The sequence below is a fragment of the Stenella coeruleoalba genome (assembly GCF_951394435.1).
Source record: "Stenella coeruleoalba genome assembly, chromosome: 6".
NCBI classification, from domain to species: Eukaryota; Metazoa; Chordata; class Mammalia; order Artiodactyla; family Delphinidae; genus Stenella; species Stenella coeruleoalba.
In genome coordinates this window covers 12,122,848-12,142,082 of record NC_137151.1, presented here as the reverse complement: position 1 = coordinate 12,142,082, position 19,235 = coordinate 12,122,848, and the positions used below count along the sequence as shown (strand labels likewise).

The 19,235-nt window shown below is 43.0% G+C and overlaps 1 protein-coding gene across 12 annotated transcripts in view; it reads right to left on the bottom strand.

The window, feature by feature from the left end:
• The window catches only part of CLASP1 (cytoplasmic linker associated protein 1), a 267,526-nt gene that overhangs the window by 72,458 nt on the left and 175,833 nt on the right, over positions 1–19,235 (bottom strand). For 11 of the 12 annotated variants that reach the window (XM_079924259.1, XM_079924263.1, XM_079924261.1 and 8 more), the window contains 2 exons: positions 16,141–16,248; positions 11,768–11,935 (listed from right to left, as the gene is read on the bottom strand). In XM_079924259.1, the coding sequence (XP_079780385.1) occupies positions 11,768–11,935; positions 16,141–16,248 (276 nt within the window). Of the gene's footprint in view, positions 1–809; positions 873–5,654; positions 5,763–11,767; positions 11,936–16,140; positions 16,249–19,235 lie in introns of all 12 variants that reach the window. The other variant, XM_079924258.1, reaches the window with a different exon arrangement.

Genomic DNA, 19,235 nt, shown 5'->3' with positions numbered 1-19,235 from the left:
TGTCACCATCAACAGTTTGATTTAACAGATTATGCCTTGTACTCAGTTGATAAAACTACAGTCATTAGGGATTATTAGCGTATCAAAATGATGCCAGTTAAATCCGGCAAATTGATGCATTATTGTATGCTCACTTTCTGCCCCAGAGGCTAACCAGGGCATCTGGGGTACTGTTACAATGAGGCTGGGAAGGAGTGTTTCGGCTCTGCAGGCTGCAAAGGCTACCTTTGGCCTGACTTGATTATCCTAATCGTGATTTGTTTTTCCATAAATGCTTTAGGACAATCCATTTCCTTCAATACATATGAAATGAGGTTTGCTATAATCTGGGACATCTGGTCACTAAATAGTACCTCCAAGTAATTAGAACCGGATGGTAGTAACTAGCATTAACAGACACTTTATTGGGAGTTAAGACTGAGAGACGAAAGCCTCTGCTGGATGAGGTCCATACCCCACTTCCTCCGAGGGACCCTTCAGGACACCTATCTGGGGCTGCTGTTTTCCTGGGGGAGGGAGTGAGAGGAGGGCAGAAGTGCTTCCCTATCCTTTTGTTTTGTTTTGTTTTAACATAAATACGAACACTGGAAAAATGATGTCGTCAAACTGGCTACAAAGCATCTACGGCCTATTAACAGGACCATAAACATTCAACAACTTAAAAAAAAAATAGAAGCACATCGTGGGGGGAAAGAAAATATGAGGTGCATACATGCCAAATGCTAGCGGACACTGATGGGAACCAGATGTGACAATGAGCGTGTGACAATGAGCGTGGACAGGCATGGCATGCATGAGCGCGTGTTCACCTGACTGCCCAACAGAGTCAGCCGTGGCAAGAGCACTAGTGGACCTGGAATGACGTCGAGAGGCTGCAGGTAAAAGGAACGGCAACACCCACAGGGTTAACACACGAGAACCTGAGACAGCAACGGCCACAGACCGGAGGGAACGCGGGGCTGCTCCCAACGCGGCCGTGTTTCCTCACGGAAAGAGATGATGTTGGGTACGAATGGACAGCGAGGGCCAACCCCCGGGCTGCATGCGGGGCGCTGGCGCAGGAGGAGGGCTGCCTGTGCACCCAGCGGCCCCCGCCCCCGGGTGCACGCTGCCCCCGGGTGCACGCTGCCCCCGGGTGCACGCTGCCCCCCGGGTGCACGCTGCCCCCCGGGTGCACGCTGCCCCCGGGAGCCACCGTCGCCACCACAGACTGGGCACGGGAAGGACGCCAGGGGCGCGCCGAGGGGGCGGAGCAGCAGGATGGGTCACGCCTCCCGTCAGGATGCGATGCACACGCGACCATGCACCAGAAACAGAAGCGAAGAAGTTCACACAACGTTCTCTCAACAGACACAGAATGAAGTCACAAAAAGGGGGCTTTCATATACAGGATGGATACACAACAAGGTCCCACTGTGGAGCACAGGGAACTCCATTCAATATACTGTGACAAACCACCATGGAAAAGAACATGAAAAAGAACGTTCGTATGTATAACTGAATCACTTTGCTGTACAGCAGAAATTAACACAATGTTGTACATCAACTATACTTCAATCAAAAAGAAATAAAAGACTTCATGCTTCACAGGTAAAATATAAATCAATTTTAAAAAAAGAAAGGGGCTCAACAACTGTATTCCATTTTCCCTAGTCAACATGTGTGCTGTTCTGCTGCAAAATATCCCAATGATTAATGAACTCACTGTTTTAACTGTTGGAAAGTTGGCTGTAATAAGTTTAACAGCCTTCCTTGGAGAGGCATTTGCAGGCCTCTGGTTATGAGCACCAGCTCCGTGACATACGGGGGGCAAGTCCTGGTCAGATCACAACTAGCTGTGTGGGCCCTGGGCAAAGTACTAAACCTCTCTGTGTCTCAGTTCCTCATCTGTGAAATGGGGCCAACAAGGGTACCCTCCTCTTGGGAGTTAAGAGAATTAGGAGAGACTATACATCAAACACTTGAAACGCTACCAGGCACAGAATAAACCGTGGTGGTTAACAGCAGCAGTGCTGGTTAATAAATGTTATTTTGCTAGCGAGTACTCATAATATTATATCGCATCAATTCATCAGTCTGAGAAAACATACACTAAACTCCGTCCTCGTGTGGAGAGAATAACTTTTAGAAACAATTATGAAATACAGGCTTGGGTCCAAACCTGAATGTATTGACCCGAGTGTCACATAATATGTGGCTTTTTCTTTACCTCAAAAAAAGAAAAAAGAAAAACACGCTTCTATCATTACTTGGAAAGAACACGGTGACTGTAGCACAGAGAGTTCATAGGTTTCACAGAGTGACACTAAGCAGTGCCAGAGTCCAGAATCCTCCCACGTTTACAGGCTTAGTCATGAAATGGCAAAAGCCCAAACTCTTCAACACAATTTTATTTACTTAAGCTCGTGTCACCTTGTGAAATGTGCGTATCTGCGGGATAAGGGGTACTGAACAGCAAAGGTTACCTGGGCGGTAAGGACAAATTTTTACCAGCATGCAAAAGAAAGACAAAATCCCTAATTCCTCGAGGTACACAAAAATAAGTCGGCAAGCTCTAAAACGGTATTACAAAACAATCACTTTCCCTAAATAAGGAAACTGGCAAAACATTTTGTAAGACTGAAGCAAACTATTCATTTCTTGTACAAGCACAATGGTATTGTATCCTGACAGTTTAAACTGAAAACCAGGTTTAAGCAACACCTGATCTGAAGGTTCCTTATAAAGTCGTCCTTTGGTTCTGTTTCAACAGAATATTCTACAGCAAATCTGTCACGTAACAAGTTCTCTGTCACGTTCTCAAGTGAATGTCCCACAATGGAATCCAAGGTGGACCCGCTTACATCAAAGCCTCATTGACAGCAGAGTCCTAGAGCCTTAATCTCACCTAAAAGCTGTCACTGTCACTATGTATTCATACCATTAAAATGGTCCAAAATAACTTTTTAAGAAAAATGCAAGCTCAAACCCAATATGTAGTCACTGAAACAATTACTTCTGTCCTCTTCTTTTAAAAAGTGAAGGTTGGCTACATAAGTTGATTCAAAGGGGCACTAATACAAAATCTCACTGACTTATAAAGGGGGTAGGAAATGAACATTAAAGTGAATGAGAATAAGAAGGAAACATCACACTCTCCGAAGGAGGTAGGAGGCTCCCCAGGGGGCACAGCAACCTTTGGGACTTATCCATGAATTCCCAGGTGCCATTGCCACACCTGGAAATCCCGACTCAGAAACGTGGCCAAGCACTTTCTCTGTACCTGAGCCTGGAGAGGCCTCAGAAAGCAGTTAGTACATTTCGGAGGAACCAATGAAAGACACCTCAGGTGAGGCAGGGGAACAGCCACGCTTTGAAGTCAGACCCGTGTGACCTTGGGGAAGTGGCCTCCACTCCCCAGGTCTTGGTTTTGTCATCCAGACAAGAGGGACGACGATACCAGTCCCAGAGGCTGAACAGGACCCACAAGGGTTATATGCCCACTGATCACTCAGCACGGTGCCAGGGACATGTGGGCACTGGTGCTGTTCCTGCTGGACAGGAGTTTTATGAACAGATTTAACCCAACAAGAAAGAAAAAAAGTCATGGTCTAAAAACTGAGCTGAAATGATGTGAACTCCTGCCCTGACCACACAGAAGACCACGCTGGTGCCAGAGCTTGTGAGAAGGGGAGATGTCTGCAGCCACAGCTCCAGCTGTGGTAGCAGCAATGACACACGTCCACAACCCGGGCTGTCACCAAAACACTTCAGTGGAAATCAGACTGGATCCCTCAGCTCCTCAGGGTCCAAGCAGGACCTCAAGAATCCGGCACACCTTGCCTGGTCCACAGACCACATGCTGGGTCACAAAGGCTGCTTCCATGGACAGGAACAAAAACAGCAGTGTACACGTGAAATAAAAACACTGAACTCTTAAGAGACAAAATAATCAAGAACCAGACTGAACTGTTCACTTATAGAACAGGTTATTTCGAAGGTCAAATCGTGAACAAGGATGCATAGATACACAGCCTTAACTTAAAAGAAAAAACCACCAGTTCACTCAGAAAAAAAATCATCCTTCTGCCCTGGATTTTTGAGGATTCTGATCTAATGCTGTGGACTGCTGTGGAAGAGCTGGCAGCGACCAGGTGAGCTGCCCCACTCAGGCCCTCATGCCCATCAGGTAGGACACCTCACACAGGTATCTCCTCACGAAGTCAGGTGATCGTCTAGAGGGCCCTGCATCCGTCCATCTGCTCTTTCTGAGAACTCCACGAGGGACAGTGGTCATGAAGAAATAGGTCTAGATTCTGAGTACTGATACTAATTGGGGGAAAAAGATACTGGGAAGGAGTGTATGACTTAGAAGGAGATAGTGGCAAATATTAAAACCTTATGCTTTTGCTGTAACGTCCATCTTCCAAAGTGACATTTTTATATTTGAAAGACCCGTTTCATAATTAGAGTCAAAGTAACAGACTGCTACAGTCCACAGTTCCAGAGAATAACTTCAGGCCTAGGCCCTACCGGTATAAAGTGATTTCTACCTGTCATGCTTATCATGAGGAAAAAATACACAGCTGTACAGCACTTAATACGCCCAAGAACTGAAACACAATTACTGAAGAATACAAAACATTTTTCTTTTCTTTTTTTTGTGTGTGTGTGAAAGTATGTGTTGATAGACGTCTTACAGGATTAATAATTTGCACTAGGTAAAAAGGTATATGTCCATTTTAGAGAAAGGCAAGACTATTAAAACGAAATAGAAAATGTAAATTCAATATTCTATAAAGCATAAATGTTTCTCTTTTGGTCTTGTTTTTCTTGAATACTAGAAATTGTTAAAGTACAAATTCTAGCTGTAAGGAAAACTTTAACGGGGGGCGTCTGTCAGACAAGCAGCCCCAACGGACACCGAACTGGTGATCAGAGGTACAATATTACCATGTACCATGGCCACCAAATGTTGTAAATTTTTTGTCCTGGGGTGGCACCGGATCACAAACATTAAACAGCCTGTTGAGCCCAGGAAGAATGAAAAGTATCTTAATAATTAACAGTGAACATAAAGGTTTTGCATTGTGCTGTACACGGAGGCCGTTTATCCGAAAGCAATTTGCAGACTGCTTTAAAGAAAGCTTTGAAGTGACTCGTTTCACAGAAGGAGAGCTAATATTCATGCTGCTTTTTCGATTAATGTGCTCACCCCCAAACCGAGCACATGCTTAGTTTCCTAAATGTTATCATGATGATACTTTTTTTTTTTTCCTTCTCTGAAGTGAATCACGCATGGGCTGATCCCTGGTAAAATTCAAAACAGGTTGCAGAGATTCAGCGAGTACGGAGACACTTTGGACGCGCTCAGCTTTTAAGCAGCAACGGTCTCTGGCTGAGCTGCGCCACACGCTGGCAACGACCTCGCAGACGGGCTTGCCCGGAGCAAGTGGTCCTAAACGACAACAGTACAGGGCGCATGGGTGCTTTCTTCCCCTGATATGTGAAAACTGGGAACTGCCAGAATCCGAGCATGCAGAGGGGACAGGAAGGGAGGCTCGGGAGGAGGACGGGAGCGGAGAGGCGCACGGGACAGCGGCGGGGGACAGAGGCAGGTGGCTGGGCCCGGCGGGGCGGGAGGAGCCCCAGGAGCCAGGCCGGCGGGTACTCACCGAGCGGAGGGAAGCCCCGAGCGGGGCTCGTATCGCGGCTGCTCTCACGGCTGGCATCGCGGCTGCACCCCTGACTCATGCTGGGTCGAGGGATACGGCTGCTCCGTGCTAGCGTGCAGCATGAGGGGTTTCAGAGAAGGGGAACAAGTTTAATGAAGACAGAGAAACTCACACATGGTCAGTCACATTCCGTTCACGTAATCGCGACACGGCCCGCGCCTGCCCCTGCTCGGGCCTCACTGACTGACGGGCCAACAACAGGAGGGGGTGGGCAAAGCTGGACTTGCCCACGGCCTCGCAAAGCTGGGCATTTCAGTAGGAAGGTGAAATAACACCTAAAGGTAAGAAATGGAAAAGAAAGCTCTCCAAAGAGCAAACTGGATCAGAATATACAAGATCCAAAGTCTTCTGGAAATGATCAGTTGCTGTGGCTTCAGCACACTCCTCCCCGAGAGGATAAGAAAAGGCCATAGTCATTTTCATATGCACTGGGTCCTTAGAAAGATACTTTAATTTGGATTAAAAACAGAATAAAGGCTCTGGTCACTGAACTCCATGAACTTACCTAATTAAAAGGAAGACTGTTCACTTCCCCCAGCCTGGCCTTTACAAAGAGAAGTCATGAGGACTGACCCTGCTAGAGAGCCTGCGTGCTGCAAATCAGTGTGGGGATATAAAGAATCGGGACTGCTAACCCCTCATTCACTGGTCTCGACATTCATTCCGGTGTTTTCTATGGAATCCAAAAAGATCCGTCTGTCACCCCTACCCAAGCACCTCCACTCACCCAGCCTCACACCTGAGTCCATCCCAGGTGGCCTGATAGTCCCAACAGTCATGGTTAAAGATCATGCACTGGCCTGAGAACAGCCAATTACTTTCTCACATCACAGGAGACTGAGACGACAGAACCCCACGAGCAGCCTAACGGCCAATATAACTTGGCCATAAACCTCATGAAAGACCATGATTTTCTTATTTTTCAGCTTGCTTTGAGAAAACAGAAATGCAGTACTGGCAAAATACTCAAAAACAACTTTGCAAACTGAAAGCACGTAGCCACCTACATGACAGCTGATGGGAACAACAAATATTTCCATCTTGAGAGGATCTACTAATTCTGGATTAGACAGAAATGCCTTTCTCAGAAGGTTTGGAAAATATAAACTTGATTCACTGATGTAAAAACCTCCATGCTTACTACATTGCAATGAGCAAAGCCTATAATTTCAGAGCAAAGGTAGATTTATTATATGGCCAAACCGTAACAAGAATGTCTTACAAACCAGAATCATAAAACTCCCTGAGTTAGAAGAACATGGAAGTGAAAAACCAAACCAACTTCCTATTGTGGTCTCTGCTCAGTGCCAGAGGTGAATGAGACCCTAAAGGTACCTAAGTGCTGTGCAAAGGTTTATCAGGTCTGTGCTGGCGAGCAAGGCAAGGTCAAGCCCAGGAACGCAATCTCAGCCGTCAGTCAAAATGGGGCTTCATCTGGAATTCTCTAGGAATTCCTAAACTCTCCTTCATTTTGCTATAGTGACGTGGAAGCACTGAGTTTTCACTCAGAGTAGTAGTGACAATTTAATCAGCAATTCTTGATAACATTCTAAACACCTCCTGCTCCTACCATGAAGGTCAAAGCAACAGGTGCTAAATTAAACTTAAAAAACTAGGGAGTATCTACTGATCCCGTCAGTAAAGGAAAAGTTGCATAAAACCTACAAAAGAGTCCTTAGGGGGGCCACTACCACATCTAACGTAGAAATGCCCTCTCCAGCTCCATGCTAGCTCACTGGTCCAGCCACTCAGCCGCTCTAGATCTCAGCCTCCAGTTGGGAAGGTGAGAGAGAGAGAGAGAGTCCCCACTATTTAAATGAAAAGGGTACTGTGAGATAATGTACGTACGTAGGTATGTCTGCGGTCCCTGCTGAAAGGCAGACGTGAAAACCTTGTCTTATTCCACTGGCCACTCCAAAACAATCATCAAAAAGCAGTAAGGCCAGTCCTGATAGGTCTTCACACGTGGGCATGCTTAGCTGACCATTTTCTTATAGCTCTTGCCCGATTACGTCTGAATTTTCACATAGTTCTCACTCCCTGCTTTAAGTGAGCAGATATGTTACAACAATGGGGAAGCTCTGCCCTCTCCCCAGGCTGAGCTTGCTTTCTGAGGGCAATGAAGAACGTGAGAAGAAATAGGTAGATGCCATGTGAAATAACGACGATCATAATTCTTAACGAGGTCACCGTCCTCGTATTTGGCCCAGAGAACGTCCATTCACCCATCTGTCCTGACCGCCTTCTTTACCATATGGCCGGTAAGAACATGGAGAAAAAGAATTCTGTTTACAATTCTGTGCATGGTTTGGCCCCAAACTTCATTCAAGTACACTTAGCGGTGAAATCAACAGTTCAAATGTTGGATAATTTAAAACACAAGAGGAAGAAGTTCCCCCTTACTTGCAACACCATTTCCAAAGACTAACCTACAGGGAGGATTTAAAGTAAGTATACACATAAACGATTTTTACAAAGACTAACTGATTAGGCGTCAAAGCTACACCACAACATACCGAATCACCCTGTGTACTGAGCACCGAGAGTGAGCGTTCTGTGTGGGAACAGGTTTTGGAGGAGGGGTGGCAGAGGAGGGAGAGATGATAAAACACATCTGCTGCGTGAGCTTCCTAAAAGCAGGCAGGCTTCTCAGGGAGTTCTGGAGTCCTGCACGGAACGCTGGGAAGCCTGGAAAACCCTCTGACTGGTTTTCATTCCTTGAGTGACACTCTACCTTTATAGCGTTTTAAGGGAACTCCTGACTTTTGTCTTTCAAGGAAGGATCCTACCAGAATTCCTATCAAAAGCAGAAGTACAAGAAGAACAATGAAAACTCCCGGAAGTTAAAGACATGAAACGTCTCTCTAGCCTAGACATTCTCATGTCTTGGTCTTGCACACAGTAGTCTAATCTAACAAAGAGCTAAAAGGAATTATTAATTTCAATTTTTTTCAAAACACATTTAACCAGAAAAGCATCTGAGAACACTTTAAATGCATATCCACAGACTGTTAGGGGCAGAAAGTCCAATGTGTTCCTAGCCTTTTCAGTAGACAGTTGGGAGAACAGTTGGGAGAACCAAAGGCCAACTTCCAAAACGTGACTGCTGTAGAGGTCAGCAATTCGTGTGACTTCACCCTAAGTCACACGTAGAAGGAAACAATTTACACACACACTCCTCCATTTGCTCAGTTTATGAAGGAATACATTTCAGAAAGAAGGGCGTGGGAGGGTTTTGTTTCTTAGTTATCCAACAGGAATTACTTCCCGTTTTGCTTAAGAAACCTTAAATGCTAAAGAAAAAGAGCTCTGACATCATCTTTATCACAGGTGAAACCGGAAAATTTAGTTAAGAAATATTATTTCAAACAAAAAAAGGCATAGTTGAACCAAATACAATTTGCAGATAACTAGAATTATTTCTCAGGGCAAATTCCAAGCTATGAGGAAAACTATTAACCGGTTCGGGGATTATAGAAAATATTCTTAAAAGATACTCCTACTTTTTTTTGAATATTTATATTTAAAGTTGCTATACAATGAACCAAATGTTTAGACACATAGACATATACCCAGTATATACTAAATGATCAAAGAAATATACACTCTATTACAGAAAAATGCTAACATATCTGACACCCCATAAAATGGAATCTCTAAGCAGTACTAGAGGAAAAAAGTGGAAAGATGTATTTTACTCATACATATTTTATAACTGTGTATGTATATTCTCACAATGTGCAAAAATGTCTATAAAGTATCTTCTTTAATCAGAATTGTATGTGTGACCTCAAAGCTCCATCCACAACTAATCCCCTTAACGAGCATCAAGGAAACAACTTTCTTCAAAATGATGTTTCAAATAAGAACGCTTGGGAAGGTTGACAGGCTCCTATTTAGTTCTTACTGATGGATGATGTTCCATAGGACTTCTTTCAAAGGCTTATTAAACGCTGTCTTTCCAGCTACCCACAGTGCAAACTTCATGCTTAAGAGCATAGACTGCCAGGTCCTAGAGTCATATTAGATAATCGAGGTTGGATTATTTCCCAATTTCAAGAAGGTAAAAATGGCATCTTTAATAAATTTAAAAAGTAAAATCCCAAAAAAGGAAAGAATTTTTGGGGCTTCCCTGGTGGCACAGTGGTTGAGAGTCCACCTGCCGATGCAGGGGACGCGGGTTCGTGCCCCGGTCCGGGAGGATCCCACATGCCACGGAGCGGCTGGGGCCCGCGAGCCATGGCCGCTGAGGCTGCGCGTCTGGAGCCTGTGCTCCACAGCGGGAGAGGCCACAGCGGTGAGAGGCCCGCGTACCGCAAAACAAAAACAGAAACAAAAACAAAAGAAAAGAATTTTTAGCAGTATGAAACAAGTCAGGATCACCAAGAAAATCCTATAAACTTAACTAATTGTGGGAAAAGGACAGTTGAAACCTCAAGCCTATGTTTGAAATCAAATGTATTTTCCAAACAAAACCAGATCCAAATACACGTATGTGACAACAACAAATCTGAAATTTATCAGTAGATATTGCAGTCATGATATTTTCTCTGGTTGTATCCACATTACTTGCTATTACTGGATGCAAATAACTGGTCAGCTCAGGGACCATGTTCCATAAAGCCCACAGAAGGTCAGCATCACGCAGCATTTTAACAAAACCACGGCTTGATTACATTTCTCACTTGCTTCGGAAATGTTGGTCAAACCAAATCCTTTCGATTCTACTTCTTAAATATCTGCTCCCCACCGCCTTCTCGAAGTTCAGGGAGTCTTCAAGGACATTCGTGAGCTGGACCCTACCAGTCCCTCTGCCCCCATCTCCCAACCACTCTGACAAACATCCTCCGCTATCGTCAGATAAACCACTAGTGGTCCCAGGGCGCACAACGCTCCCTCTCGTCTGACCGCTTCTGCACAGGTTCCTCTCTGCCTCATCTCCCCACCCCGCCTGGTGCCACCTTATACACCTCATCGAAACAGGGCCGATTCTGGGAAGGCTCCCCTGGCAGGAAACCTAGGAGGACTGGGGCAGACATTCCTGTTCTACGGTCCCAGAGCAGCTGCCAGGGTATCTGTCATACTGTCTTACATTTTCACCTCTAAGACCACAAGCTCTTTGAAGTCAGAAGCTAAATCTACTGCATTTATCTTCTAATCATAAGATCTAACAACATGTGCCTAGCACATCACAGTAAACGTTCCAGTATTCAATAAAAGTTATTGAGGAGATAAATGAATAAATGACAAAGGTAAGCCAACAGGACAAAAGAATACAGTATTCTGATTTCACATTAGTAGGTTTTTACCCTTAGAAAGCAGGTGAGACTATAAGAGTATGAACACAGATTTTTCACAGTAGATCACAAGACTTCTAACCGTTTTACTAAAAAGGGAGCATACAAATTAGATTTTAATAGAGTGAAAGACTGTTAAGCTGCTGAGAGTCATTCATATAAAATCCTACTACAAAGAAACTAAACACTACAACACAAAAATAAACACTATATATACCTAGTTTTCCTCTTCTTGGTTTTTATGTTTGAACAACATTATGTCAAAAGTAACAGCTACACATATTCTGTGATGATAATTTTCACCAATTGGGTTAGAGAAGAGCAAAATCAAAATAAATGTGGACGCTACAAATTGCTTCTGAATATTTATATAGGTTAATGGCTATTTATTGCTAATCAGTGAAAGACAAATGGAAAAAGCAACAGTGCTCCTGTGCAGGAAATTGTGCAGGAAAGAAGCCTGCCCATTCCCCCAGGTTAATGTTTTGCAAAATGACTCTAACCCACAGAAGCCCACAATGGTGTAGTTCTTTCCCATCAGTGTGAAGGTAAACCCCACATATTTGTTAGTCCTAACTGAAAACTGAACCTGCTATCATCTGTAAAAAGCACAAACTGAAATGTCTTTTTAACACAGGCAAAGTGACATCCTCGGTTCAAAAACAGCTATTTCCCACAGGAGACAAAGTCATTAGATTATAATCAAAATTATGACCAGGTTGGGAATGGTGTTTCAAGATCTTTGAGAATTCTCACCTAATCCTATGCGGTTTGGACTTGTTTCTCGGCTACATCCCTGACTCCTGGGAATCTTGCTTCGTTTTTCTGAAGAGGGTGTCGCAGGTGGGCCTCTCGAGGAACCCCCAGCAAGGCCACTATAACCACTTCCCAACAATTTCCCTGGGGAACTTGATCGGCTGCCAGCTGAAAATGAAGCGAAACAAAATTGAATAATGGATGTAAATCAAGAAATAAATTACAGTAATTTCAGAAGTCAGTTTACACATGAGTTTGGATCAAATATCAAGAGAATTTTATATAAAAATAGCTTTCTAGCTGGTAACATCACTAATTTTTCAAAAACTAAGGAGCATAAAGGAACATCAAATTTTCATAAAAGAGTATTTATACCCAGGAGAATTAGAGATGGAGTTCTACAGAAATGACTGCAAAATTTCTGATTCAAAAGAGCAGGCTCAGGTTGAGTACAAAAAGCCTCTCAGATGCACAGCAAATTTCTACGAATAATCACAAAGGCGTTTTATTTATTAACTGGTTTGGTTTCTGTAGGAGTTGGTATGTTAAAAAATGGCTGAAAGAGTAGAAATATAACAGAAATTTCTTAAACGCTAAAGGAAGACTCCATTAATCTAACAAATGGAAAAGAAGGCAGAAATATGGTAAACAGAAATCACAAGATAAAATGATAAGAATAAGCTCAAACATATCGGTAATCATAATAAGTGTGGCTGGATTAAATTCAACTATTAAAAGACAGATTCCTGGATTGGTTTTAAAAAACTGAAATGAAACTCAACCGTATGTTGTTTATAAGAGACAAACAACATACATATAACAAAACAACAAAACAGAATAAAAAACAGCATTAAAAGAGAAAAAAGGATGTTTCATATTGATTAAAGAATAATTATCCTTAAAGATATAATAATCATGAAACTTTATGCTCCACGTAACATAGCTTTGAGATAGAAAACACAAAAACGATAAAAATACAGAGAGAGATTGAAAAGGCCGTAATTATTAATATATCTCTCAGAAAGACTAATACTAATGAAAGATTAATACACTACTCAGAAACTGGCAGAGCATGCAGTCAAAACTATACAGATACGTATAAACACACTTCCCGCATATACACACAGTGCATAGTCCAACAAACAGAATACACATTCCTTTCACATTTCCACACAGGAATAGTACAAACACTGACTCTGTACTAAGCCTCAAAGGAAATCTCAATAACCTTTTACAAAGGTAGAAATTATATAGAAAACATTCCCTGATGTGAATGCAATAAAATTAGAAATTAAAATCATAATATGGTTAGTTATTTTTATAAATGGCTAAGTGACTACATACCTATATAACCATTTCTTATAAAACAAAATTCTTTCTTAAAGAAGGCAGCAAAATTTTAAGGATCGTACCAATACACTCAAATGGCAGTCATTAACTTAGATCATCTCCTTAAGCAGAGAAGGCAATAAAATTCGCAAATATCAAGTATTCGTTATCATGTAGCAGAATAGAATGATCCAGAGGGAAAAACCTTCAAAGTAACACTTACCTGGAAATTAAACACACACACACACACACACACACACACACACACACACACACCCCCCATCATTCAAATAAATCACTCAGGTGACTACTTACGAAAATTCATACTTTATAATGATTTAACTACAGTTTAAGTCAAATTCATTATAAAATTATCAGTACACGTTCCCATGAAGAACATGTCTCAGGATCTATTAATTTTGCCCATAAAATCTGAGCACACAAATAAACGATTAAGCTGTATAAAAGGAGAAAAGAAATCCATTTCAAACTCTAGAATTTGAACATACAGAAAAAATGCAGCAAGATTAACTAAGCTCATAATAAAGAGAGAAATTAATATTGTGCAAGGAATATGGGGTGCGGGAGAATGCAAAACACAAAAAAAAAGCAAGAAGAGAAATGGCTTACCACCAGCAGGATTAGCAGATCTGGATCCTTGATTATGAGAGCAGACCAAAGGACAGGCAAAAAGTGGATTAAAAGACAATAACACAATACAGAAGGTCAGCATGCAACACAGCACAAATGTCTTTGTTCACAAACACATTAGCAAAAGGGCTGTTTTTCTAGGTCTTGTTCCTCCTAGCCTATTTTCGTACTTATTTTTACTTTATACACATCATACTGTATTAGCATTTATTTCAGATCTGCTCATGAAACACTTATGAACCTACCATGCGCCAGGCACAGTGCCAGGCGGACGAGATGCAGAGAAGATGCCGGGCCCTTTGGGGGCACCTGCCCTCTGGCTCTGAGCAGCCTGGCAGAAGTGACTGCATCTTACCATCTGTGTATCTCTACCCCTGCACACGGTGCTCACCACACAGGAGGTGCTCCAGAGACATCAACCAAGTGGAAGAAACCACTACTAGGTAGTTTCATCTGAATGTCTTATGCCAAATTCTCCAATATTTAAACATTAATCCTCACATATTTAAGTCCTCAACTATTCAAAAGATGCCAACTGTTAACTGTCCTAAATTTAATATTAACGAAATCTACTTACTCTTAAACCAGAACTATGAATGCTAGTATAGCTACATTCGTAAAATATCTAGATGTGCTCCTGTCTATCTATTAAAATAATTTTTAAAAGAATATTTGGAAGGTGGGAGGGAGGGAGATGCAAGAGGGAAGAGATATGGGAACATATGTATAACTGATTCACCTTGTTATAAAGCGGAAACTAACACACCATTGTAAAGCAATTATATTCCAATAAAGATGTAAAAAAAAAAAAGAATATTTGATTTATATATGAGTTTAAGGTCCAGGCTTGGTCGTTTGCTGGTGTTGTCTCTTTCCCTTGAGTGGAATTTGGTGAGTAAAATAAAACTGATGAGCTTTTCAAGTGGATCCCCAAGGCAAAGTGCAGTATTTTTATGACTGAAAAATTAAAGCTCTATCATCCCCCGCTACAGAAGAACTTTATTTCCACCACCTCTTAAGCAGAGGACCCAGCTAGGGGCAGGGACCCTTGCAGAGGCCAAGGCCAATAAACAGCAGACATAAAGAAATGGAAAATACTGTTCAGCCCTCACTCTCCAAGAAAGGAAACAACCCTATACAGCCTATACAACCCTATACAATTTTTTTATTCAACTCAATTTCAACGTATTGACTTATATTCTGAGTCTCGAACATTTTTGGCCAAGAAAAATTTTTTTTGCGATAAGACCCGACTCATATTTATGAGGTCATGACCAGAGTATTACATCTATCTGTGACTCCAGGTATCACCAGGGTTCACCAGAATAACCAGGGCCTGGACACTACTCCCCAGGCAGAAGCTTCTGGCCTGCACCTGCACAGCCTGTGCTGTGTGGTATGGTGTATACACTAGAAGCATGGCGTCTGCGCCAGACAAACAAGCCTGGGTGCTGTCGTCTCACAGCGGTATGTCTGACCTTGCACTTTCTTTTCAGAAAGGACATAAGCTTCTTTTAACATGAGGACTCTAGTTATCAAAGGGACATGGGGAAAGCATCTAAGCTCAGGAGGAGCTGAGGAAGGCATTCTAAACACCTACGAGAGAAGCTAACTAAGGTTTGGCCTCAGACTAGCCGCTCTCTACACAAGCCAGACAGCTCCTGGGGCCACGAAGGAGGCTGACTCCGGCAGCTGACAAGCACCTCCACCATGGTCGCCTGCCCAGGAGGGCCCTGACCCCCCGCCCCACTCCTAGTGCACAGACCGGGAAGCCGGGAAGTGAGACACCAGGCCTGAATCCTAAGAGAGATCAGAACACACTCATCCCGCCCACGGCTGCTTTCATGGCTGATGTTAACAAATCAGGTGACTCAACACATACAGAGAAGCAGCAATGGAAGCGAGCGAGGGCAGCCGAGCGAAGCGAGAGCCCACACTGGCAGGAGGAAAGGAGCAGAGTGGCATGTTAGCGCAGCGGGTGATGGGGGGGGGGGGCAGCTTCGAATGGATTTACTTATTGCCGCTGGGAAGAGACCTCAGCATGAAGTCATCTCCCCCCGGAGCTGCTCTTGAATGACATCAGGATCCCTCATCAACAGCAAAATGGGTCCCAGCCCAAGTACGATTCACCTTGGGAGGCTTGAGGGGAGGGAAACTGCATTTCAATGTTTCCTGCCTAGGGACACAAAGTGTAAATCACCTGGAAAGGGGACACAGGTACACTGGAATACCCCGTCTTGCAAGCATCCAACAAACATCAAGATTATTCACAGTGTCTTAGAGCCACAGAAATGTGTTTTTCCATTAAGTCGATGAAAATACTATAAATTTTCAGCTACAGAATGGCTGTTGGATAAAACTAAGAGAGAGAGAGCATAAAATATACTTCTTACGCTGGGACTGTGAGACCACTTTGGCGCGGCTGCGGCCCCGACTGTCGGAAGGCGTGGAGGTGACATTGGTGGCGCTCCCAGAGCTCTGCCGTCGCGTGCGGATCCGACCTGGAGGACACGGCAAAAACAGTGCTTCCGTAATGTTTCCAATACGCGCGATCACTCCTCGGGCAAGGGGCACGGGGCTGAGCCACCGCCGGGGGAGCTGGTCTCCCACGTGTGGTCCTGACACGCGTCCCTGTGTGCACACACAAATTCTACAGACACGTCAGAAACTCCTCAGAGGGACTCAGGAACCCATCAGGTGCTTTGCTTTCAATTGTTTTAGCATATTCTATTTTCAGATGGGGAGGTGATAGTCACTTGAGGGTTTTTTTCCACAATTTTTTTTCCAGATTAAATTCTCTCTCCTGTTCATTGCCGACATGTCTGTCGAATTTCCAAAAGCAGGAAAGAATATTAGCTGTCATCTTCAGAAAACTACTACAGGAAAAAAAAAAAAAAGAGTAAATGCAAAATAAAACAAGGAAACCTTCTTAACTCAGCAATCAGCAAAAGCTAGATCACCCTGGAGAATAAATGTGTCTTGCTGTGTAGCATTAAACTTCTATTTTAAAGCATGTATGCCAGCAAGTTTCTAGGCTGCAAAAAGATGAAGTTTATCGAAAGAATCAATATTAGGAATACCTAGAGAAGTGACCTAAAAATAATGCAAATGTCATAGGCATTTATGAAGAATATTTGCCATTATTAAGTAAAGCAATGTGTTAACTCCAATTATTAAAGCATGAAACCATAAAAATAAAAATGGATTCATAAATACAAAATCACTGATGGTAAGACTAGAATGATAAGGAATTAAACTTTTTAAAATACAGGGCTTCTTTGTTTTCAAAGGGGCACAAATGCCCCCATTTCCATAATTCAATCGGAAGAGCAATCTGATAGGGAAAACACAAAGCAATTTGAACTCCCACCGGCTTCTTACACTGTTCAAAAGCACATCTACCTCATCAACTGAGAAAGTTTGCAGAAAGGCAATACGGAAAAACAAATCCTAAGACTTGAAAAGGTTCAAGAAAGGAAGGTAAAGAGCAATAAAAGAAAGCACTGCACTTAACTAAAAATAAAAAAAAGGAAGAAAGAAAACTAGAAAGAATCAATGACTTTTATTAGCAGTTGAATGAAAGACCTACAAGTTCTAGAATCCAGACTAAAATTAGGAGCTATATCATATAGGATACTATGAGCTATATATGTGTGCACTCAAAATCCTCACACCGGGCTTCCCTGATGGCACAGTGGTTAAGAATCCGCCTGCCAATGCAGGGGACACGGGTTCGAGCCCTGGTCCGGGAAGATCCCACATGCCGCGGAGCAACTAAGCCCGTGCGCCCCAACTACTGAGCCTGCGTGCTACAACTACCGAAGCCTGTGCACCTAGAGCCCGTGCTCCGCAACAAGAGCAGCCACTGCAATGAGAAGCCTGTGCACTGCAACGAAGAGTAGCCCCCGCTCACCACAACTAGAAAAAGCCCGCGTGCAGCAACAAAGACCCAATGCAGCCAAAAATAAAATAAATAAATAAAATTAAAAAAAACAAAAATCCTCACACCAACATATAAGTACCCACTTTACACATGAGGAAACAGAGAAGCAAGGGGGTTACTTAATTTGTCCAAGGTCCCACCGCAGGTTCAGATGCCTGTGCCTGGCTAGGTCATTTTACTCTGCTAAGGAAGTCACCAAGAAAACTGAACGTGAAAGAAACAACTGAGTCTAATTTCTTAGGATTTTTTAAGTGACCATCCAAACCCTCTCAGCTAAGAAAATAAAAAAATCTTCTTTGCTATGTCCCTGTGTCCTCCACCTCCCCCCAACCCCCCGCTGGTCATCATTCCCTAGCATTTCTTTATGGTTTTAATACACATAGTTGCATAACCAAGAAACAGATGGCATTATTTTATATTTTTTTAATGTTTTTAATCGTATCATAGGGTATATATTTTTCCAAAACTTACTGTTTGGCTCAACATTTTATCTGTGAGCTCAGTTACGGAAGTGATTTTTTGTAGGACGTAAAGGAGAGACCCGTTTTACTTCTTCTGTGTGACTAACGAAGGTCCAAACAAATTTACTTAACCCCTTTCTTAACTAACCTACAAAGCCATCTTTGTCACTTACAAGTACTTGTATACATGCAAGGGTCCGTTTTCTCCACTGTGGTGTCTGCCCCATTAGTCCATGTGTCCATCCTGTGCAACATACACTGTTGCGAGTAGCTTTTCAAAACTACCTTCCTAATTGGTAGGGCAAATCAAGCCACTTTTCCCTAAAGCCCTCTGCTCTCTTGCATATGCGCACGTGAAGATGTAATAAAAAGACGTGTTGAAATTCTGACTGGCAATGTGGAATTTGGGGTTAAGCTGGGGGCGGAGGGGGGGGCAGCCCTATGATATTGATCTTTCCATTCATTAGCATTTTCTCTTTTTCACCTTCTTCAGTGTCTTTCAATAAAGACTATAATTTTTCCAAAAGTTTTATTCAATTTTTATAGACTTATTCAAAGGTGCCTTATTTTTATTATACACAATACAGTTGATTAAATTATATTGTCTAACTTGCTGACAAATAAGAATATGACTGTTTATATATATATATATATATATATATTTTTTTTTTTTGGTGGTACGCACGTCTCTCACTGCTGTGGCCTCTCCCGCACAGGCTCCGGACGTGCAGGCTCAGTGGCCACGGCCCACGGACCCAGCCGCTCCGCGGCACGTGGGATCCCCCCGGACCGGGGCACGAACCCGTGTCCCCTGCATCAGCAGGCAGACTCTCAACCACTGCGCCACCAGGGAAGCCCCGACTTAACTCTAGGGACCTTGCTAAACTTTTATTAATCCTACCAATTTACATGTAGATTATGTGGTGTTCTCTAGACAGAAAACCACCTGCAAATAAGACTTCAGTTTTCTCCCTTCAAACCCTACCCTTGATCACTTCATCTGCTGTCTTGGACACACAGCACAATGCTCAAGGGAAGCACGAGGTAGGCTTTGCTATCTTGAGCCACATGTAAAAAAATAATT